Source organism: Trachypithecus francoisi, unplaced genomic scaffold (assembly GCF_009764315.1).
Source record: "Trachypithecus francoisi isolate TF-2019V2 unplaced genomic scaffold, Tfra_2.0 Contig00025, whole genome shotgun sequence".
NCBI classification, from domain to species: Eukaryota; Metazoa; Chordata; class Mammalia; order Primates; family Cercopithecidae; genus Trachypithecus; species Trachypithecus francoisi.
In genome coordinates this window covers 738,224-762,367 of record NW_022680462.1, presented here as the reverse complement: position 1 = coordinate 762,367, position 24,144 = coordinate 738,224, and the positions used below count along the sequence as shown (strand labels likewise).

The following is a 24,144-nucleotide window of genomic DNA, read 5'->3' as shown; positions in this document are numbered from 1 at the left end:
AGTAAACCTGCCCAAGAAGTTTAATTCGTATATATACCTAATTTTTCCAGAAAGTTACATTAAGGTATTAATGTAATTAACCACAGCAGATTAGGTATTCAAAGTTTTTTTTTTTTAGACAGCTCTGTTGCCCTGGCTGGAGTGCAATGGTGCTATCTCGGCTCACTACAATTTCCACCTCCTGGGTTCAAGTGATTCTCCTGCTTCAGCCTCCAGAGTAGCTGGGATTATAGGCACACACCACCATGCTAGCTAATTTTTGTAATTTTTTTTTTTTTTTTTAATGAGACAGAGTCTCACTCTTTTGTTGCCCAGGCTGGAGTGCAGGGGCGGGATCTTGGCTTACTGCAACCTCTGCTTCCTGGGTTCAAGCAGTTCTCCTGCCTCACCCTCCCAAGGAGCTGGGATTGGTGCATGCCACCATTCCTGGCTAATTTTGTATTTTTAGTAGAGAGAGGGTTTCGCCATGTTGGCCAGGCTGGCTGGTCTTGAACTCTTGACCTCAGGTGATGTGCCCGCCTCAGCCTTCCAAAGTGCTGGGATTACTGGGGTGAACCACGGTACCTGGCCTCAACATTTTTAAGTGTTAATTTAATACTATCTTTATCAGCATATTGTATTTGTTTGCTTATTTTATATGAGTGTTTTCCAACATTCGCTTTCTTACCCTCTCTGTAATATATAATCCCATATTCAGATTTCACCATTTGTCCCCAAAATGTCTTTTATAGCATAATCAACATATTTTAAATATCATTTGTATAGAAAGCTATATATTGAAGTATACTGACAGCAATGAAATTAATTAAGCCTGGCACGATGGCTCAAGCGTAATCCCAGCACTTTGGGAGGCCGAGGCAGGCGGATCACTTGAAGTCAGGGGTTTGAGACCAGCCTGTCCAACATGGTCAAACACCGTCTCTACTAAAAATACAAAAATTAGCTGGGCGTGGTGGCATGTGCCTGTAATCCCAGCTACTTGGGAGGCTGAGGCACGAGAACTGCAGAACTGCTTGAACCTGGGACGTGGAGTTTGCAGTGAGCTGAGATGGTGCCACTGCGCTCCAGCCTGGGCGACGGAGCAAGACTCAGTCTCAAAAAAAAAAAAAATAAAGAAATTAATTGAAGCTATTACACCAGAGGGTGAACATAGAGCAACATGCTGGTAAAAGTAAGGTGAATGCCAAATGTTATTTTTGTAATCATACCTAATAAAGTTTTTATCAGGATGTTAGATGGCCTTCAAAATATGGCACAGAAATCCATAACCAGGCAAAATAATTTTGGGTCTCCTTTCTTCTTGTAAGTTATTACTTGCCTGTAACAAACTCCTCTAAAATATGCCTTTCTGCTCTAAAAGCTAAAGCTTAAGAGTCCCTTGGCAGATGGGACTTTTAAATTATTCCTGTAGAAAATTGGTAGTATATAAGTGTTACAGCTCATAGAATTTGTCCAGTAAGCTCTCTGGTTTTTGCCAGAATGCCCTCCACCCCCCAAAAAAAGAAAATTGGTAGATTGGTAGTATACAGGATATATCAGTGTTCTTGGGAGTTTAGGTATAAAGAGATCTGATTAGAAATTATAACTGGAGAGCTGATTACAGTGGCTCATGCCTGTAATCCCAACACTTTGGGAGGCTATGGTGGAAGGATTGCTTGAAGCTGGGAGTTTGAGACCAGCCTGGGCAACATAGTGATACCCATTTCTGGAAAAAAAAAAAAAATTAAAAAGACATTAAAAAATAATGAGCCAAAGAAGATAGAGAACAAAAGGCTAGATAATTTGGAAGAAAAGCATGAAAGTAATGTCATAAAGAATTCAAAGAGGACAAGGTTTCAAATAGAGGAGGAAATGCTGTAGGGGTATTGAGGAAGATGGGGACTAGAAAGCATCCTTTTAGATTTGGCAAGCAGGCAAGCATTCATTGGTGACCTTGTGGAGAATAGTTGGAATGAAGTAAGGCTCTCATCATCCTGAGTCAGGGTCAAGTTTATCTTGTCCTTATTCGGGTATGAGGCTAGTTTTTCTCTTTGATATCCTGTGGCTCCCATGGCAAGAAGATGGTACTTTCTTCAGTGCTGGTTACCTCTGGGAAGAGGAAGCAGGCGGCTGTTGTGGACTTCTCTGAATACCTTTTTCTAGTTTTAAAGTTTTTTTTTTTTTTTTTTTTTTTGAGGCGGAGTCTCGCTCTGTCGCCCGGACTGGAGTGCAGTGGCCAGATCTCAGCTCACTGCAAGCTCCGCCTCCCGGGTTTACGCCATTCTCCTGCCTCAGCCTCCCGAGTAGCTGGGACTACAGGCGCCCGCCACCTCGCCCAGCTAGTTTTTGTATTTTTAGTAGAGACGGGGTTTCACCGGGTTAGCCAGGATGGTCTCGATCTCCTGACCTCGTGATCCGCCCGTCTTGGCCTCCCAAAGTGCTGGGATTACAGGCTTGAGCCACCGCGCCCGGCCAGTTTTAAAGTTTTGAACCACAAGAATTTGTTATTCAGCAAATAAAATATTTCCAAGTGAAATACAGAAATTGGCATTTGTTTCTATGATATAGTGCTGTGATTGCCATTATTGTTCAAGTGCTATTATTATTTTATTGACACATCTGCCCCCTTTTTAGATTGCAGGCTCCTGGAGAGCTGTCTCCTGCAGTGCCCCAGCATCTGGTGTGAGGGGGTGGCATCTAATGGGTTATACAACTTTTAAGGAGCATAAGATGTCCCTATGTAAAATGCTAGTGTAGTATAACAGAATAAGGTTTAATCTCAGAATGGCATCAGTTCTGCTTTTTGTTCCTGTTGTGAGGAGCCTGTTCAAATGCCCTACTGTCTCTTGTCTCTATGCTGGGGGCAGATGGTAGCAGTAGTAACCATTGCCTTAGTGCCCTTAGTAAGGTCTGATAAACCTGCCTACTGCCTACAGTTCCAAATTTGACCAGGATTGTATGCCATCATTTAGAGGAACCCTTAGGAGGGGACTCTGAAAGCAGTGTGTCTGTCTAAGCACTGCTGTTGCGGGCAGAGGCGCCTAGAGGTTACTTAGGGATGAGCACGATTGTTTTCTCCAGCTCTAAAATAAATTAAGGACTCCCAGATTTTTTTTTTTTTTTTTTTTTTGAGACTGTCTCAAAAGAGTTTAGGTCTGTGAATGGTCTTGCTCCGTCACCTAGGCTGGAGTACAGTGATGCAAACATGGCCCATTGCAGCCTCAACTTTGTGCTCAAGTGATTCTCCCACCTCAGCCTCCTGAGTAGCTGGGAGTCCAGGCCTGTGCCACCATACCTGGTCAGTTTTCTTGTAGAGACAAGTTCTCACTATGTTGCCAAGGCTTGTCTCAAACTCCTGACTTCAAGCAAACCTGCTGCCTCAGCCTCCCACAGTGCTGGGATTACAGGTGTGAGCCACCGTGTCTGGCTCAAGTGTTCTTTTGTCTTTTTTTTTTTTTTTTTTTTTGCCAGTTTTACTTCATTCCACATGTCAAATATATCTTTTTAAAGATATTAGTAAAAAAAGAGAGTTTAATTGCTACTGTGTCTAAACTAGGTTTTTTTCATGGATTGAAAGCTATCAGAAGGACATTTTGAATAAATGTATTTTGTTTGGAGTTTAATTTTTGAATAAAAACCCAAGTTGGAATTTAAGGTAAATGAAAATTTTGTTGCATTGAAGTGAAATATAAGGAAATAATTCATTAAGTTTATTAAATGATCATTACTTCTTAAAAATAGAGCTGATACCCATGAGCTATACTTAGTGTGTATTAGATGATTTAGATAGCACTGCTTTGTCTTCAGTAGCAAATAATCAGAAAAATAGTGTGTCCTTTAAGTTTTGTCAATTTTTTTTTCCCTAGGAAGATAAGAAAAATACAGTAGAAATAAGATTGACAAAAAACAGTACAAGGCTGTTTTTAGCTTTCTAGTCTTTCAGTTTTTTTTGCGGGGCGGGGGGTGGTGTTTTGTATTTTTAGTTTTATAGAAATTAGAATGTTCTTCCTGGCCTCGTTTTTAGAGGTTTTAATTTAAATAAAATTTAATTTGAGAGTTTTTTGAAGTGAAATGTTACGATCTCCCAATTCAACATTATAATTTTACTGCAGGATAAATAAAGAACACGGGAAAGGAGGAAAGCATTGATTACAAATGTCTTAACAATGAGCAAATGTGCAAGGAAAAAATATATTAAGACAAATCTAAGGTAGGTAGATGTACGTTTTTCTATTCTTTTGAAAATTCTACTTAGCTTAAAGTTCATGATGAGTAAATGGATATAGATGTACACATACATATATGTATGTACACGTATTCTATTATATACTCAAATTATTCAGTTGTTCACTTAAGGTACCATGTACTGTGTACCATACTAGGCGCTGTAGGGGATATGTGGGTATGTCAGTTGACGTATGCTAAGTACTGATCTTTTCAGTTAGAAAGTAGACCATTTGTGAGGATGTCGATAGTTCAGTGGATTTGTAGAATTTGAAAAGTCCTCAGGGTTTTATTCTTCCTCCTGGCCTTTTGGCTATACTTGTACTTAACCTTACAAAATAGAAGAAAGTTTCTACCAACATTTTACAAATATCCAAATAGAATTTTTCAAGTTTTCTTTTGATTACTTTCAGAGACATTCTGTTTCATCAGTTGGATATAGCCCTGAAGAGAAAATTGATTTTCCACTTTTTCTAAAGTTATTTAAAAGAATAGAAACAACTTTAATAACTTCCTTTTCCAATTGGATTCTGTTTTTAGAAGAGGTGAAATTTTTTTCAAGGGTAATGCACTTCCTCTGCAGTGTAATTTGTCTTTGAAAATTGGATGCAACTAAAATTCTAGAATTTTTTTTTTTCTTTTTTTTTGAGACAGAGTCTCACTCTGTTACCCAGGCTGGAGTGCAATGGCACAATCTTGGCTCACTGCAACCTCTGCCTTCCAGGTTCAAGGGATTCTGCTGCCTCAGCCACCTGAGTAGCTGGGATTACAGGGTGCCACCATATCTGGCTAATTTTTTGTATTTTGTATTAAAACAATTTTTTATTAAAAAAAATTTTTTTTTTAGACTGGGTGCAGTGGCTCAAGCCTATAATCCCAGCACTTTGGGAGGCCAAGGTGGGAGAACTGCTTGAGGTCAGGTGTTAAAGACCAGCCTGGGGAAAAAAAAGAAAGCAAGAAAAGAGAAGAAGACCAGCCTGGGCAACATAGCAAGATCCTGTCTCTTAGGAAAAAAAGTGTTTTAATGGAGGGTCCTATTTTTTAAAAAACAATAGTTATATTAATATTTTATTAATTTGGATCCCAGTATATTCAAAACAGGTTGGGATAATATTTGCTTTTCTATCAAAGGAGAGAAAGGTTTGCTAAAATAATATAAAGGAGATTTCAGAAGAAATGTTTAACTTCAAAAGAAAATAATGTTCCTGCTATTATTAGTTGTTGGTAAATTTAAATATCCCCATTTTAGCTGTTTGTTTGTTTGTTTGTTTGAGACACAGTTTCACTCTGTTGCCCAGGCTGGATTGCAGTGGCATAATCTTGGCTCACTGCGACCTCTGTCTCCCAGGTTCAAGAGATTCTTGTGCCTTAGCCCTTGAGTAATGGATTATAGGCGCGGGCCACCACGCCCAGCTAGTTTTTGTATTATTAGTAGAGATGGAGATTCACCATATTGACCGGGCTGGTCTCAAACTCCTGACCTCAGGTGATCCACCTGCCTCGCCTTCCCAAAGTGCTGGGATTACAGGCATGAACCTCCGTGCCCAGCCACCATTTTAGCAAATTTTTACCTGTTTTTTAGAATTGTGGAACCAAATATTTGCCAGTATTTTACTTGTTGTTAATTTATAGTGCTTAGCAGACTTTTTTGTTTGTTTTAGTTTTGTTTTATCCTTACATGTTTTTATTTTTAAATATTTTGTAATTCATAATTGTGAATTGGTTCTTTTCGCTCTGAAAAGGATTATTGTTTAAAATTAAAATACTACATAGTTAATTAAAGTATTAGTTTTAGTACAACTGTGTTTATTTAATATCACAACTATGTCTAATATAGAAAGTGAGATTTGGGGAAATATATTCTAAGAGACATCTCTTCAATTTTAATATATTTAGTTATAAATTATGTAGTGAATAATGTAAGATGATAATGGACTCTATAAATTCTATCTGGAGCAGCTGTGGCTGATTTATAGATGTTGTATGTGCGACATTGACAGCTGAGTTTGGGGTCCTGCATTTCTGCTGAGATAGTGCTTGAAAAATGCCAGGTACAGTGCTTGACCCATGTTGAGCACTGAATTGTTAGTTGAATCTTCTGCACTGAGTCCTGTGTAGGAGTTGGGTTTTAGTGGGTTTAGGGGGTTGTACTGGAGGGCAGTTGGATATAAATCTGCGGAATAGGCCGGGCGCGGTGGCTCAAGCCTGTAATCCCAGCACTTTGGGAGGCCGAGACGGGCAGATCACGAGGTCAGGAGATCGAGACCATCCTGGCTAACATGGTGAAACCCCGTCTCTACTAAAAAATACAAAAAAACTAGCCGGGCGACATGGCGGGCGCCTGTAGTCCCAGCTGCTTGGGAGGCTGAGGCAGGAGAATGGCGTAAACCCAGGAGGCGGAGCTTGCAGTGAGCTGAGACCCGGCCACTGCACTCCAGCCTGGGCGGCAGAGCGAGACTCCGTCTCAAAAAAAAAAAAATAAATAAATAAATCTGCGGAATAAACTGGCTGGAAATAGCATATCTAGTTTAAATTGCTAGTGTTAACCTTACTTTTTTGTAGATGATTTTTACCTTCAAAAAAATAATTTTAGTATCAAACTTTTACTAAATGATATGAACTGAACACCGTGCAAGGTACTCTGACAGAATACAAATGGAATAAAATCACAGTCCATACATTTGCTATGAAAGAGAAAGCATATCTGAGTGAGACTGCAACAATTGCAGCATACTCCAAAACACATCATCATCATAAAATGTTGTCCAAACTGGAATACACAGGGCACTGACCATGGAAGGAACCCTGGAGTCACAGTCACAACACCTCTTTTTCATCCCTCATCATGCTACCTATTATGTTCCCTGTAAAAGTCCCTTAGTCTCTCTGAACGTTATTTTTGTAATTATAATAACACCTGACAGTTGCACAGTCTTCCAGGATAATTGAATAATTGGTTTATGTAGCATATACTGTACTAGGCACTGGGAATGCATGGAAATCTATAAGATGGGATCCCTGTCCCTGAGTTGCTCATGCTGTTGTGTGAATACATGTATTATATGCTACACAAATCTTATAACAGACTTGTAAAATGCTTTAGGAACTCAAAAAAGAATATCTGATTCTGCCCGTGGCTATTAGAATAGGCCTTTGAAAGATGGTGTCCTTGAACCAGACCTTGACAGACTAGTGAGAATTTGCCAGTTGGACAAAGAAGGATAAAGGGCATTTCAGGAAGAGGGAAGATTAGATGTAAAAGATTAAAACTGGGAGAGTAAGATATGTACTTGAAAAAATGTCTGATTAGGAGGCTGGCATGCAGTGTGTTGGAAAGAGTAGAGGGACTGGAGATGAGGCTGTAGAACTAAAATGGGTCACATTGTGAAAGAGATCGAATGGCAGTGTGGTTTGGTAATGGAGTATATGGACTTTGGAAAAAAAACTTGGTTCAAAACCTGGCTATGCCACTTAATACCTTTGTGGTAAGATCAAATTCTTAACCTCCCTGAGTCTTCTTTTCCTTATTTCTAAAAGAAGAACTAATTATTTTTTTATTTTTTGAGACAGTCTCACTCTGTTGCCCAGGCTGGAAGAACTGATGATAGTGATCTTACAGAGTTGTTAATCAAAACTACCAGTCACTTACCACATGCAAACTCTCAATAAATGATGGTTATAGTTATAAGAATTAGAAGTTTGGATTTTATTCTGTAGTCAATAGGAAGCTACTAAAGAGTTTTAAACAAAGAAATATTTTAAGTAGAAATACATGTTTTAGAAACATAACTATTGGCATGGATTGGAGCCAGGAGATAGCGTGGTGGCTGTGGAAATGTAGAGAAGGAGACTTAATTGTTCTTTAGAAGGTAGAATCATCAAACCTGGTGATGGTGCAGTGTGGAATGATGGAGTTTCAGGGGTTTCTGGCTTGAACAATTGGTTGGATGGTGGGGTCCCATTTCCTGAGATAGGAAACTCAGAAGGGTAGAAAGTTTGTGGAGGAAAAAGAGGAGTTTAGTTCTGGACCCATTGATTTTGAGGTTCCTGCAGGCCATGTGTTTGGAGATGTTAAACAGGGATTTGGATATTGCATTTTGGAATTCAGAAGAGACGTCTGGCCTAGAGTCATGGACTTAAATCTGGCACTTGAATCCAGAGAAACAGACCCCATGAAGTAGGGAGAGATTTGAGAGTGAGGCAAGAAAGCTAAGCAGAGTCCCGAAGACATGCAACGTTGAAGGTTAACATTGAGAAAGGGAAGGAATTGTCAGAGGAGCTTGTGGAGGAATTGTCAGCGAATTGGATTGGAAGAGGAAAATGTAGTATCAGTACACTGAGACAGTGTTCAAGAAGGAAGATGTTGTCAACAGTTTGAATGCTGCTGAGGGATCAAACAAAAGATAGGACTTAAAATGTACATTGGATTTAGTGACAGAGATTAGTTACCATTTCTAGAGATGTTTTAGAGGCAGAAACCTCGGTAAACTTGGGGGAGTGTCTAGGAGTATGTGGGATGTGAAGTAACGGAGATAGTGTTGGCAATTCTTTCAAGTAGTTTAGCAGTGAGAAGGAGAAGAGAGGTTCAAGGGAATCGCTCGAGAGATTTCTGATCCAGTGGATTTGTAGCTATGTGTGTAAGTTGTGAGATGGGAGAGACGTGAATGCATTTAAGTCTTTACGGGAAAAAACTGTTAGAGGGGGAGAGAATAATTGATAGTATAATCCCCTGAAGGGCATGGGCTCCAAACAACAGATACAGGAATTTTAAGAGTGGGGAGGAGACAGGAGGCAAGGGAGCATGGTGAGTGTAGATGTCAATAGCTTTGTTGATTTGGTGTGGGGAGTTGATGGAGTTCTAATTAGAGACAGCAGGCAAGGGCTTTCATTGAGTGCAGTCAGTATAGAAACGCAGGGATTGAGAAGAGGGAGCACATTCGAAACAGTTGTGGAGAATGGGAGAGTAGTAAGCCAAGTAGGCAAACTCCATCAGTTTGCCGCCCATTTGAGGTTGAAAACCAAGAATTTAATAGCTGTATTTATTTTATGGTTTTAGAGATGGGGTCTTGCTCTGTCACCCAGGCTGGAGTGCAGTGGCACGATTATGGTGCACTGCAGTCTTGACCTCCTGAGCTCAAGTGATCCTTCCACTTCACCCTCCTGAGTAGCTGGGACTACGGGTGCCCACCACTATGCCCAGCTAATTTTTTTGTTTTTTATGTAGAGACGGGGTCTCACTATGTTGCCCAGTCTGATCTCGAACTCCTAGGCTCATGTGATCCTTCTGCCTTGGCCCCATCAAAGTGTTGGGATTACAGGCGTGAGCCCCTGTGCTTGGCCTTAATAGCTTATTCTGTCTTATAATTTCATTCAATATTGTTCATCTGCCTTGGTGCAGGCATAGAGGAGATGAAGAGTTGGTTTTATACAAGGTTGGTATTTACTAAGAATTTACAGCAGTGGCATAATCTTGGCTTACTGCAACCTCCACCTCCCAGGTTCAAGCAATTCTCCTGCCTCCACCTCCCAAGTAGCTGGGATTACAGTCCCCTGCCACCACACCCAGCTAATTTTTGTATTTTTAGTAGAGACGGGGTTTCACCATGTTGGCCAGGCTGGTCTTGAACTCTTGACCTTGTGATCTGCCCGCCTTGGCCTCCCAGAGTGCTGGGATTACAGACGTGAGCCACTGTGCCTGGCTGGGAAACAATAATTAAAATGAGAAGCCATGCTAGCTGAATAGGGTGGGAAGTGAAGAAAGAGGGAAGTGGATGGGCAGAGAGAAAGTGGTGTGGAGATCTCAGTGTGTTGGAATAACAAGTGTGATGGGAGTGGTCAAGGGAGATGCTAAGCTGGGGGAATAGGATGTTGTAGGCAGAGTGGAATGTCGGAATTAATTTTTTCAGAGCTGGACCAGTTTGCACATTGGCAATGTCCAGGGTGTGGCCAACCATTCCAGTAGATGGCTGAAGTGGCGTAAAGTAAGTCATTAATCTCAGACATCTGGTTAAGGGATGGGTCTTCTTTTGAGTGTTGAACATAGACAGAATGGTGAAGAGGAAGACTTTTACATCAGGAGCCAGAGTCTTCAGTTTACATCCTGAAGGTCAGTAGATAATGATTATCTTATGGATCCTGATGACCTTGAGCCTCAGTTGAACAAGGATTTTTACAGGGGAGTAAAGGAGGTGCAGGTAGGAAGCAACAGTGGGGAACAAAGCAGATGGCCAGTCAACATGCTGACCTTGATTGGGTGTGGGAAGATGAGCAGCACCTTCTTGAGAGGACAGCTGCGAGGCTTGGGGAGTTCCGGATAGCACATTGCTGGGGTTTGGAAGGAGAACAGGAGTGAGGGGTTGTATTATGGAGGGAAAGGAAGCACTAGTTATGAGAGTGAAGATGAAATATGGAAGGAGTTTATATCTTGGACAGTGATTTGAGTATGATTCTGGCACGGGTACAGGGGCATTGCAGTTTAGTTGTGGCTTAGGAAGAGGCCCGTTGTCTGTGATTTTTGTCTTCAGAGTGGTTGGCAGCAACTGTGTGGAACAGCAGCTCAACTACTTTGTCCAGTGAGGCAATGGGAGGTTACAGCGAACAGTGCCCAGTGCTAAATTCTGGTAAGGAGGAGGAGTTGGGGTGGCTGCTGACCTTCCATCTCTGCCTTTCTCCCTAAGGCTCAAGGCCTCATGGCATTCTGACTGATGTTTAGCTTTGTGGGGTTGCTTTTTGTGGTTGATCTGGTTCTGACTGATAATAGAGACACACGATTCTAGCTTTGGAGTCTGAATGGACGATGATACTCTTGACTAAAGAGATAAAAGAGAAGTGACAGGTGTCCATGAAAACCTCAGGTTGAGATACTCAGTAGGAGGGAGGTGTGTGTAAATACAGATTTGGGAGCCATCTGCATACAGGATTGAAGAAGCCATAGTATTCATATTGGAAAATTCTGTAATGTTGACAAAAGGAAAAGGGCAAAGGACTGAACTCTCTGGGAAATGCCCCCAGAGAAAAATGGACCAATTAAAATGATTTCTTGAGATGATACGTATCAAGACATTTTCATGTATAAAACACTTTGAAATCTGTTTGATAGCTTATAGTCTTTTATCATATCTCAAAAATTGAGTCCCAAATAGTTTATCTTCTTAATCATTAAAACTTTTTTTTGTTTTTAAATGGGAGACTTCTTGGATTCCACAGTGTGTACCCCTCTGTCCTTAAAGTATACTGATCATAATTAGCCTTTTTTTGATGACTCAGGATAGTTATTTTAAATATCAGTTATTGAGTTGTAACTCAGACGGGGCATGGTGGCTCACGCCTGTAATCCTAGCACTTTGGGAGGCTGAAGCGGGCTGATCACTTGAGGCCAGGAGTTGGAGACCAGCCTGGCCAACGTGGTGAAACCCTGTATCTACTAAAAATACAAAAAATTAGCCGGGTCTGGTGGTGCGTGCCTGTAATCCCAGATACTTGAGAGGCTGAGGCAGGAGAATCGCTTGAACCCAGGAAGCGGAGGTTGCAGTGAGTCCAGATCATGCCACTGCACTGCAGCCTGGGTGACAGAGCAAGACTCAGTCTCAAAAAAAAAAAAAAAGAGAGAGATTATTCCTAATTTAATTCCATGCAACCCTTCCAGCCCTATTTGTACTAGTCCTACTCTGTCTCTTTCCCATTAAATCTAATTATCCCCCTTCCCTTCCCAAGATTTTCTACTCCAGTCAGCTATTCTGTTTCCCAAATATCCTCTGTACTTTCCTCCCTCTCATAGTTGACCTGTTGTTTCTAGCTGGTGAAATCCTACTCAACCTACAACTCATATGACCACATCCTCTGGCGGACTTAGTCATTCTCTTATGTTTTCCAGAGCATTTAATGGATCACATACATCACATGATTCAAGAAATTACAGCTAGTTGCGGTGGCTCATGCCTAGTAATCCCAGCACTTTGGGAGGCCAAGGCAGGCAGATCACCTGAGGTCAGGAGTTGGAAGACCAGCCTGGCCAACATGGGGAAGCCCCGTCTCTTCTAAAAACACAAAAATTAGCTGGGTACGGGGGTGCACGCCAGTAATTCCAGCTACTTGGTGATTTGCTTTAATGCGACCTCCAGAGCAAATGCCAGAGAAAAGGCAAGTAGGCAAGGCAAAAAAACTTTATTTACAAGCCAATGTGAAGGAGGGAGCGAGGTTCACCGGTCTCCAGCGGTGGAGGCCGACGAAGTCGCTCTGGCGTTCTCGGACGAGGTTCCTGGGTCCCGCGCACGAGGAGGGGCCAAGGAAGTTCGCACCGGCGTTCTCGGACCAGGTTCCTGGGTCCCGCGCAGGAGGAGGGGCCGAGGAAGTTCGCTCCGCGCGCCCGCTGGGAGCGGCTTTTATGTCCTGGGCCTGGGAGTGGGAGGGCAGTGGGGGGGACATAGGTGGGTCGGGGGCGGGTCGATAGGCGTGGCTAGGCGGGTTCCGGTTTCTCTCCGTCGGAGGTCGGGTTGCCCCTCCGCAGTCGACCCGTGTCTTTCCCGGGCGCGGGAAAGTTGACGGTGAAGAACCCGGAACTGTGCCATCTTGCCTCCGTTTGTCCAAACAGTCCAACCTTTTATTGATAATAGTGATAAGGGGCGCCGTGGTCTGTCTGGCTACTTCCTGCTGTTAAGGGACGTCGTTGAGGTTGGGGTCTACCGTTGGTTTTTGGACGTATGGATGAAGAAGCATCTGGTTGAAGGTGACGCATGTGATCTCTTGAACTTTGGCTCAGAGAAATTTGATTAAAACAGGAGCGAGACATAAGACAAAACAGGATTAGTATGGGAATTAGGAACGGGAGCATCTGCTGTATTACGGGCAGCAGCCATACCGGTGGTCCGGGGGTGAAGGGGGTATTGTAGGTTTTTAATTCTGCTTTAATCCTGTTTAGGGTTTGGATGTTAGTGTCTACTAGGCCTGACTCGTTTACGTAATAGCAGCATTCTTCTCCTAAGAAGAGACATGTTCCTCCTTATTCGGCAGTAAGTAAATCTAATGCCCGCCTATTTTGTGCTGCTACCTGGGCCACTGAGGTAATCTGACGCTGCAGAGAGGCCAGGCTTTCAGCTGAAGCCTCTATGGCCTCTCGGATTTGAGCTGCTAGAGATTGGGTAGACTGTACCGAGTGGGCAAGTGCCCCAGTTCCAAGCCCTGACGCCACTAAGGAGGCAGCCAGGGAGACTCCGATGACTAGGGGAAGGAAGACAGCCCGTTTTTGGAGATCATTAGGAGGAGGGTTAAATTGTATGACGAGTTCAGCTACTTCTGCTTTGCTATATAAGGTTAAACTAGGTACTAGGGACACTGGGACACAAAGGGATTGACCAATGGATGTGTGATTAAGGACCTTGAAGAGGATTTTGTTGCACCAGAAATAACCTCTGATGGGAGCCGTGTGGGTCTTAGCGGGTGGCTGGGTATAGTTACACCAGGAGGTGTTTGGGGTAGAGTAGCAGAAAGGAAGGATTGGACTTTCTGGGCTTTGGTATAGTGGGACTTGGAGTAAGAACGGTTTTTGGGAGGTGCCTATGGAGTTAGTTTTAGCCCTGAAAGCAGTAGGTAAGGGGACTGCCACTAAGGGGGCTCTTTCAAGGGCCGCACAGAGGAAACAGTGGGAGAGATTTGTTAGGTTGGCTGCCCATGTTAGGTTTAACCCTTGACAGACTAGTTTTAACCATGAGAAGGGGTCCTTATTGGAGGAGTGTAATTGATCTTGTAAGGCCTGTTCTTGTGCTTGTATGGCTAAGGTTAAATTCTGTAGGGCTTGTATGTTTTGAGGAAGGGATTTTTGCTGGACAAGTGTTCTTTTTATCAGGAGAGTAGCCATGGGATATGAACTAAGGATTGTGTAGCCTGTGTAGAGTCCACCTTTGACTCCGTCTGCCCATCAGGGGTCCCATGGGTCTTTGATATTTAATTGGTATTGAAGGGGGGTTCGTTGATTCGCAATGGTGAAGAGAGCAGTGGGTTTCGTCTGTCTCAAGGTTGCATAATGGATCTTACAATAAATATAAGGGCATCCTAGGTTCTTTTGTTTCCAGTAAGTCTTACAATTGTAATGTGTCTGATCGTGCAGGAAGCAGAGAGCCTTAGCTCCGGCCGCACTGCAACACGATAGGGTGAAATTTATAGTAAGATGGGATTGGCAGCCTGAAGGGGGGCAGTCAGCAGTGCCTTGTAGCTGTGAGTGCTGTTTATTTTTGTGTGACCAAGTTTCAACTATAGAGAATCTCCATATGAAAGTTGGGTTAGTAATAGAGATTGAAATGCAAGAAAAAGATAGTAATATAAGTATGAAATAGTACTTCATCTTCAGTGTAATCACAGGGTACACCTTGTCACTGAAGATGTTCTATAAAGGTAAGTGGGAGAACCACTGTGATGGGCTATTATCTGGAGGCAAGTAGGGATCTGAGGTAAGATATTGGAATTCTGTTATGTTTATATAGAGTATGGCGAGAAATCGGGATAAGCGCAAGGGGTCAGGGAACGTGTGGTGGTTGAGAGAGTTTGGTGAATTTGAGACGGGTAGGGGTAAGTCTAGTAGATGTCCACTGATTGTCTTCTGTGGGGGCCTTTTTAAATTGTGATATATGGACCCAGTGCGTGTGTCCTAGAAGTTTGGCTGCTGTGTATGTGGATAGGAGGACAGTATAGGGGCCTTTCCACCTAGGCTGAAGATCTTTGACTTGGATATCTTTTAAGTATACTTGGACTCCTGGGCTGAGAGAAAGATGTGGGCTATAGGTGTCTGTTGGAGAGGGGTGTGCTAGTTCTGCATGTTGTCTCAGGAGTTGTCTCAAGAGGGTGAGTTATGGGAGATAAGTTGCCAGCGGGGAAGAAAGGGTGGGTAACTGCTGGAGGGTGAGGGGCCGGCCGTAAACTAATTCAAATGGACTGAGGCCTGTTGGACTCCGTGGGGCTGCTTGCAGCCGGGTTAGGGCCAGGGGAAGGAGAGTTACCTACGATTGTCGAGTCTCGAGGGAGAGTTTGGTGAGTTGCTGCTTAATGAGCCCGTTGGCCTTCTCTACTTTACCAGAAGACTGAGGTCTATAAGGGATGTGGAGTTTCCAGGTGATGTGTAGGAGGGCTGCCACCTGTTGGACTACCTTGGAGATGAATGCTGGGCTGTTGTCAGACTGAAGAGTGAGCGGGAGGCCAAACCTAGGAATAATGTGTTCAGTGAGTATGGAGGCAACTATATTGGCGGTTTCTCCTGTAGTAGGATAGGTTTCTATCCATCCTGAAAAAGTATCAACGAGGGTTAAGAGATATTTGAATTTTTTATGCCTTGGCATGTGGGTAAAGTCAATTTGCCAATCTTCGCCTGGTTGGTGCCCTCTGAGTTGATGGCTCGGATGGGGGTTGCACAATGCGCCTTGAGGGTTTGACTTGAGACATGTGGAACACTGTCGGTTGATTATAATTAGGTGTTTCATGAGTGTGGGGCAGTGAATGAGGGGGCTTAGGAGGTTATATAAAGCTTTGGGTCCTATGTGTAGGGAATTATGTATGTCTTTTAGAATGGTGTGGAGTTGAGTTTCAGGAATAACTAATTTATTATTGAGGTAAATCCAATTGTCTGCGGCTAGTTTGGCTGTTGAATCTTGTAATAGTTTGGTCTTTTCCTCTTGGGTATAAGTAGGGGTATATTGAGGAGAGAGAAAACAAATAGAGGGAAGGGTGGGAGTGGAGAATCCGGCTGCCGACTTGGCAGTGGTGTCGGCAAAGTTATTGCCAGCCGCCACCGAGTTAGATGGAGTCTGATGACCTTTACAGTGTATGATGGCTGCTCTGGAAGGCGCTGATAAAGCGTCTAGCAGTTTGAGTATCTGTTTTTTGTTGACTATAGGGGTACCACTGGTGGTTAGGAACCCTCTCTCTTTCCAGATTACCGAGTGGGTGTGTGCAATCAAGAAGGCATACTTGGAGTCTGTGTATATGTTTACCGTTTTTCCTCTGGATAGGAGGAGAGCCCTGGTTAGTGCCATAAGTTCTGCCTGCTGTGTTGTTGTTCCTTGTGGTAAAGGCTTAGCTTCTAGGATAGCAGAAGATGTAACTACTGCGTATCCTGCCTGTCTGTTTCCTAGAGAATTTATAAAAGAACGGCCATCTACAAATAGGGTTAACTGTGAGCCTTCCAATGGCTGGTCATGTAAATGCAAGTGACTAGGTGGTTGGGCCTCTAAAAGTTCTGGACAGGGAGTGTTCAGTACTAGGTTGCTTGAGAGGGTCAGGAAGTAGGGTTGCTGGATTCAGAGAGGAACAGACTCCTAGGGCAATGGCGGAGTCTTCTATGAATAAGAGGTGAAAGAGTTGGAGTCTGGACGGGGTTAGATGGCTAATACTTCTGTGGGCAATAAGATCTTGAAGGCGGTGAGTAGAGAAGACTGTTAGGTTACCACCCCTAATGAGTTTCTTTGCTTCTTGGGTTAGACAGGCTGCTGCTGCTAGGGCCTGAAGACAGGGCTGCCACCCTTGTACGGTGGGGTCTAATTGTTTAGATAGATATGCCATGGGGCGGTAGGTGGCGCCTATAGATTGGGCTAAAAGACCCACTGCAACTTTTTGTCTTTCATCTGTGAAAAGCTGGAAGGGGCGTTGGAAGTCTGGGAGTGAGAGAGTAGGATGTGAGAGAAGGCAGTTTTTCAGGTGAGTGAAATGTTTATAGATTAACTTTGGGTTAGACAAAGGTCCTTGGGGAGTCTCCTTGACAGCTGCATATAGAGGCTTAGCCAAGATTCCGAAATTAGGAATCCAGTGTCTGAAAAATCCTACTAGGCCTAGGAAGGATTGAATTTCCTTAGCGTCTTGAGGAGGAGAAAGATTTTGTATTAGAGTTAAGCGGTCTGTAGTAAGTGAGTGCGTCGTAGGAGTGATCTCAGTACCTAAATATATGACACATTGTTGTGCGAGTTGAGCTTTGTGTTTGGATATTCGGTAACCTTTGGATCCTAGATGATTAAGGAGGATCGCAGTGTCTAAAAGAGAGTCCTGTCCCGTGGGACTACAGAGTAAAAGGTCATCTATGTATTGGAGAATTTTACTATTGGTAAGAGGACAGGAGGCTAAGTCTTTTGCTAGGGCCTGCCCAAAGAAACGGGGGCTGTCTCGGAACCCTTGGGGAAGCACTGTCCATGTCAGTTGGGTGGAGGTATGGGTGTCTGGGTCTTGCCATGTAAAAGCAAAAAGAAACTGACAATCTGGGTGCAGGGGAATAGTGAAAAATGCATCTTTTAGATCCAGTACAGTAAAGTGTGTTATATTAGGTGGAATGAGAGAAAGAAGAGTATAGGGGTTGGGAACTACCGGATGGGTGGGACAAACAGCTTCGTTGATAAGACGAAGATCCTGCACTAACCGAAAAGTTCCATCTGCCTTCTTTACAGGTAGGATTGGAGTGTTACAGGGAGAATGAATGGGGATGAGGATGTGTTGGCTGAGTAACCTAGTAATGATTGGTTTTAGTCCTCGTAAGTACTGTGGAGAGAGAGAGAACTGTGGGCAGGTTGGAAACTGAGAGGGTTTCTTAAGTTTTATAAGTATTGGTGGATGATGGTCCGCCACGACAGGAGTGGAGGTGTCCCACACTTGGGGGTCGATAGGAATGGGGAAATCGGGGAAAGGGTTAGTAGGATTGTTGGAGTCATTTGAGTTAGTCAATACTAGAAGCAGATGGCGGGTAGGGTGGGGGGGCGCTAGTAGGGATGGAGATACAGGCCTTCAGTTGACTCAAAACATCTCGGCCCAGTAGGGGAGCGGGGCACGAGGGGACAATGAGGAACGAGTGTGCAAAATAGTTGTTGGCCAGGCAGCAATTAAGGGGTGGGGTTTTTCGAGGGCTAGACGGGGAGCCATTGACTCCTACAACAGAAATATTGGAGGGAAGCCTAGGCCCTTCGAAAGATGGCAAAACAGAGTAGGTAGCCCCGCTGTCGATTTAAAAATTAATTGTCTTACCCGCTACCAGGAGAGTTACCCGCGGCTTGGCGAGGGTGACGGGGGTCCCCGAGTCCCGGCACCTTCAGTCGTCATTCAGATGTAAGAGCTGGAAGGAGCTCCCAGGGTCCTGAGAAGGGACATCACGTTGAGGCGCCATGCCCGTTTTCAGGGTGGGGCAGTCAGAATTCCAGTGCCCTTCTTCATGGCATGCTGGACAAGGAGTTGTTGGCAGACGAGGGTTAGGACACTTTTTAGCCCAGTGTCCAGCTACTCCGCACTTGTAGCACGGTCGCACTGGCTCAGACGGTTGGGGACTCTGGGGACATCTATTAGCCCAGTGCCCTGGGTTACCGCATTTATAGCAAGCCCCTTTTATTGTCTTTGAGCCTCTGGGGGTTTTGCTCTCCGGTTTTGGGTTACGGCTAGGCTGCAAAGCAGCAACCAAGGCTTGAGTCTGGAACTGTATCTTCTGCCTTAGGCGGGCCTGTCGTTGGGCCTCAGCCGTTTCCTCCCTTGAATTATAGACCTTGAAGGCCGACTTGACTAGGTCTTGAATAGGAGTTTGAGGTCCATCCTCTGCCTTTTGGAGTTTTTTCCGAATATCCGAGGCCGATTGTGAAATAAAATATGATGCTAGAATAGTGGCCCCGGCTGGGGAAGCTGGGTCTAACCGAGTGTATTGAATTAAAGCCTCAGTTAGCCTGTTTAAAAATGTGGCCGGGTTCTCATCTGGACCTTGAATAATTTCTTTTAGTTTATTGAAATTTACTACCTTATTTGAGGCCGCCTGCATACCAGCCAGAAGACATTGAGTCATCATATCTCGTCTTCAGCGGCCTGGCTGGCCTACTTGATAGTTCCAGTCTTGGTCTATAGAGGGGACTGCTTGTTCCCCTAGTGGGAACGCAGGGTCTGTTAAGTGTAATTGGTTGGCATGCTGCCTGGCGGCCACTAGGATGCACTCTTGCTCCTCAGGGTTTAGAGTAGAGGTAAGAATAACCTGGAGATCATGCCAGGTTAAATCGTAGGCCTGGCAAAGGTATCTAAATTCTTTGGTATAAATTGTAGGGTTGGCAGAAAAATCTCCTAAGTGTTTTTCAATCTTCGAAAGATCTGCTAGTGAGAAGTGAACATGAACTCTAACTAGGCCCTCTGCTCCGGCCACCTCACGCAAGGGTGCTAAGACCGCAGTGGGGGGGGTTGGATAGGGTGGGAGTAGGAGTGGGGGCAGTTAGGCAATGTTTAGAGCGGGTATGGGCAGAGATAGGCGAACTAAGATGACCAGGCGGAAGTGCCCAGGGGTCGGAGGGAAGTGTAGCCTCAACAATGGTGGGAGGGGCTGAGGAGGGAGGCGGAACAACCGCCAGAGCGGAGGGGGAGGTGGAGCCGAAAGAGGAGGTGGGGCCGAAGCGGGAGGGGGAGGTGGGGTATACTGCAGGAGTGGAAGGGAGGGAGGGGAAGTAAGGTCTTCAGGCAACTCAGACAGGAAAGATGACTCCTCTTTTTCGAACTTTGTTAGGCCTGCGTCCTTAGCCAACATGACTTGAGCCAAGGAACACTGGCTACACAGGTGCGCATGAGAACGCAAGGCCCAAAATCCTTGTATATAATTAATTTCGGACCACTTGCCTAAGCGTTGACAAAAACTACTGAGGTCGGTTAAAATGTTACGGTCTAGAGTGCCCTCAGGCGGCCATTGAGACTGATTGTCTAATTTATATTGTGGCCACGCCACAGTGGAGAGGAACACCAGTCGCTTTCGCCCGAGATCTTGTTCTAATTGCAAAGTTTTGAGGTTTTTTAGAAGACACCCTAAAGGGGAGTCTCTAGGTATTTTGGATTGGGGGTTTCCCATTGCCTTCCTCTCGCCAATAGGCGGAAACGGAAACGGAACTCGACCTGGCTACAAAGCGTCCTTTGGAGCCACCAGACACCGGTGAGAGGCTCCTGGAGCCGGAATGGAGATTACCTCCAGGCGGACGTCTCCGTCCTGGACGGGTCTCCCACAGAACAGAATGGAGTTCTTTTGGGCAGACGTCTCTGCCTTTGGGAACTTCCCTGGGTCACCTGGTGACCGGAAAAAAAAAGCCTTGGGCCTGTGCAGGACTTCTGGCCAAGGAATATGAGAGAGAGGCAAAAGGTACTCACCCCTAGGAGACTTGGAGGTGGGGAAAGCGATGTCCAGGTCCTGGTCTGTCTGGGAGGTGGAAGGAGGTGGCTCCTCGGACCTTGGGGGACCCTGAGGAGGGGTCTCCTCCCGGGTTTTGGCACCAGCTGATTTGCTTTAATGTGACCCCCAGAGCAAATGCCAGAGAAAAGGCAAGTAGGCAAGGCAAAACAACTTTATTTACAAGCCAATGCGCAGGAGGGAGTGAGGTTCACCGGTCTCCGGTGGTGGAGGCTGACCAAGTCGCTCTGGCCTTCTCGGGCGAGGTTCCTGGGTCCCGCACAGGAGGAGGGGCCGAGGAAGTTCGCTCCGCCCACCAGCCGGAAGCAGCTTTTATGTCCTGGGCCCGGGAGTGGGAGGGCAGTGGGCGGGACATAGGCGGGTCAGAGGCGGGTCGCTAGGCGTGGCTAGGTGGGTTCCGGTTTCTCTCCGTCGGAGGTCGGGTTGCGCCTGGGCAGTCCACACGTGTCTTTCCCGGGAGCGGGAAAGTTGACAGTGAAGAACCAGGAACTGCGCCATCTTGCCTCCGTTTGTCCAAACACTTGGGAGGCTGAGGCCAGAGAACTGCTGGAACCTGGAAGGCAGAGGTTGCAGTGAGCTGAGATCATGCCTCTGCACTCCAGCCTGGGTTGACAGAGCGAAACTCCACCGCAAAAAAAAAAAAAGAAAAAGAAAAAGAAATTACTGTACTTGTGATTTACTTGAATTACTGACCTGCCAATAAGCTGTGTTTCTCAAATTTTAGTACATATTGGAATTGTTTGAATATAAGAAGTTAAATTCTCAAGAAAGTTTAATTAACTAGGTTTGGGGTTGAGCCTAAGCTTCTGCATTTTTTAGGGCAAATACTTTTCGTTAATTCTGATGCGAGTTGTCCAAGGACCATAATTTGAGGAAGCCAACAACATGGTTAATGGATTCCTCCAGGGCAAGGGCCATAACTTACCTGCTTTTGTATTTTCAGAGCCTGCCATGTAGATGATGCTAAATGAATGTTTCTAGAATGAAATAGAGTTTACTGGGGAAGGCCTTTCAGCATGTAATTTTTGAGTTGAGACCCAAGTTGTTGCAGAACCTTAAGAAAGGTTTTATGTTTCAAAGGCATAAAAAATAGCACAAGACATTTCCCATGTGGTTTCCAAAATACTCCTGCTAGGGCATGCTTTGTGGGAAAAGGGTTTGTTTGGTGGTCAGATGCTTTTAGAAAATGGTGTCTGTTGGACCTGTGCCTTTCACCCTTCTCAAGACACACTAGCAGATTGAAGCTTTTGAGATATTCTGTGGGAAAGAAACCCTTTTAATCTTTAAAACGTTTTGACAAAGCACTTTCCCTACCGTTTTTCCCCAGATAATGCCTTTTTAGAACCTGCAGAACTAATGTCTTGAGGTATTTTCTTTGGAAACTGCTCACATAACCAAAAGTAGAACAGTAGGAGTTACACTTTATGTGTGATGATGACCTATAATTACCTAGAATTGGAGAGGCCACTCTGGGAAGTTTTAAGAAAAGAGATAAAGGATTAGGCAGTATATAGGGAAAGACATTTTTCTATGGTAGGCTCTGTTTGTATTTTGGTATAATTGCTCTAAATTGTCCTGGTCAGTTATAAGTGTTAAAATAACTGTAGTATAGACGATAGCAGACAGGTTTGAGCATGGAAGGATTGGATTTGGCTAATGGCTACTGGAATGCAAAAGTCGGTATGAAGTCAAAGACAGTAGATGAAGGATCTGTAGGATCTGGTAACTAATTAAATCTGGAAAAACAACTTGGATGTTTTAATTCAAAGATGTAAGTGGACTATATACATTTTGGACGTATAGTTAGACTAAGGTAAAAAAAACATACTGTATTATTGACAGCTGAAAAGATGTATAACAACAGGGAGTAGTTTCTATAAGTTTTTAAATTTAAATTTTATTTTGTTTATATTTTATCTTTAACAGGATAAAATTTATTATAATATAGTTTGCCTTCTAAAAAGAGTCCATATAGAAATCGTTAACTTAAACTGAAGTCATACACAGACTTCAAATCACATGAGAAGTTTTTTCCTGGAAAAATTAGGTCCTCTTTTTTCAATAATTGGGGTTTGTTTATCAGAAACGACTTAGTGATAACAATGCAAGACACATTTTAATATTATTATACATTTAATTTAGACAATGGGGAAATTCCTTCATGCTACCTCATAATATAAAACAGGTTTATTAGGCCTTGAGAATTATAGAATATTTATACTTTTCATGTAAAATAGGAAACATAAAGTCATTCATGCTAAACAGCAGGGTTAAAGTAATAATCAGGAAGACTTTATTGTAAGTTTTTTAAGTTTTAAAATAAGGTAGTTCTCACAAGACGTTTTGCAGTGCTCCCTTGGTAATGTTCATATTCAGTGAGCAGAAAAGAAAAGCTGAGAGAGTTAGGACTCTACTATTGAACCTGTTTCTCGAAAAAAAAAAAAAAAAACCAGATAGTACAATTGGATGTCAGAAATGGTTATTAGAAAGCTAGGTAAAAACAGTACAGGTTGAGTATCCCTTATCTGAAATGCTTGGGACCAGAATTGTTTTAGAATTTGGATTTTTTTTGGATTTAGGATATTTGCGTATACATGTGAGTTACCTTGGGGATGAGAGCCAGGTCTAGACACGAGATTCATTTATGTTTCATATACACCTTATAGTCCGAAGGTAATTTTATACAATATTTTTAATGATTTTTGTACAAGATACAAAGTTTTGAGCCATAGCATGAGGTCACATGTGGAATTTTCCATTTGTGGCATCATGTAAATGCTCAGAAAGTTTCAGATTTTGGAGCATTTCAGATTTTGGATTTTTGGATGAGGGATGTTCAACCTGTATTTCCAAATACTTAAGATAGGGCCTTAATTTGTCTTCCTTTTTATTGTCTTTTCAGACAAATGACCATGGAAACAGTTGAATCCCAGCATGATGGAAGTATAACAGCTTCTTTGACAGAGAGCAAGTCTGCTCATTTGCAGACTCAGACTGGCCAAAATTCAATCCCTGCTTTAGCTCAGGTAGGCAATAGGCAGGCACCGTTGAAAGTCAAAATACATGGAAATGATAATTAGGTGCAGATTCTGTTTTCTTGCCATTGATCTTAAATTTTCCATGTTCCTTGGTTATCAGCCATTCTTGCTGATTTGATTGTGAAGAAAAGATACATATTGTGACTAGCCTTGCATTTTAACAGACATTCAGCAGTGCCCCATCTCCACTGCCACCACCACTATGGACGGAAAAACAAAAACCCTTCTGGAATACGTAATCCTCAAAGTATGATTTGAGAGGGTTGCTAATTCGAAATCAATACAGTTCTGATGTCCTTAGCTGTTAAGATGACAGAAATCTTACCATTTGCCCAGTATGTATTTGTCTTGATCATTACTTTCTTTTTAGTTAGGTCTCGAACTCTAAATTGGTTTCATTCAGAGAGCACCAGTATCAGTCAGTACCTATTTCCAGATCCGAAAATTTATTTCTGAGATAACTATAACACATTTGTTAGTTCATCAAATATTTATTGAATGTCTGCTGTGTCTAATTATTCCAGATGCATGTGGATATGTAGTTTCGGGCCTTAAATATCTCATGGTTTGGTAGGGTAGACATATTTTAGCAATACCTCCAGTAGGGTAAGAAGTGCTGTAAAAGACTATGTAGAAAATGAATAAGGCCTACAGAAGAGGGAGCAGCCAGCTGACTAGGAGTGCTTTACAGATCTCCTTTGAGCTAGACACAAAGAATGAGTAGGAGTCTGCCAGGTTGATAAGGTG

General features: G+C 43.5%; 1 protein-coding gene and 1 non-coding gene across 22 annotated transcripts in view; both read left to right on the top strand.

Moving 5' to 3' along the window:
• Positions 1-24,144, top strand: part of CREM (cAMP responsive element modulator) — a 94,780-nt gene that overhangs the window by 7,149 nt on the left and 63,487 nt on the right. For 12 of the 21 annotated variants that reach the window (XM_033203379.1, XM_033186513.1, XM_033185654.1 and 9 more), the window contains exons 2-3: positions 4,092-4,189; positions 23,262-23,385. The exons of 4 other annotated variants lie outside the window; for them this stretch is intronic. Coding sequence is in view for 14 of the 17 variants with exons in the window: in XM_033186513.1 (XP_033042404.1) it covers positions 4,146-4,189; positions 23,262-23,385 (168 nt within the window). In the remaining 3 variants the exon portion in view is untranslated. The remainder of the gene's footprint in view (positions 1-4,091; positions 4,190-23,261; positions 23,386-24,144) is intronic. 5 more of the 21 variants (XM_033177654.1, XM_033204134.1, XM_033188004.1 and 2 more) reach the window with 2 other exon arrangements.
• On the top strand, positions 1,428-1,487 carry LOC117083310. The gene has a single exon (XR_004437051.1). It is a non-coding gene; the product is annotated as a U7 small nuclear RNA (small nuclear RNA).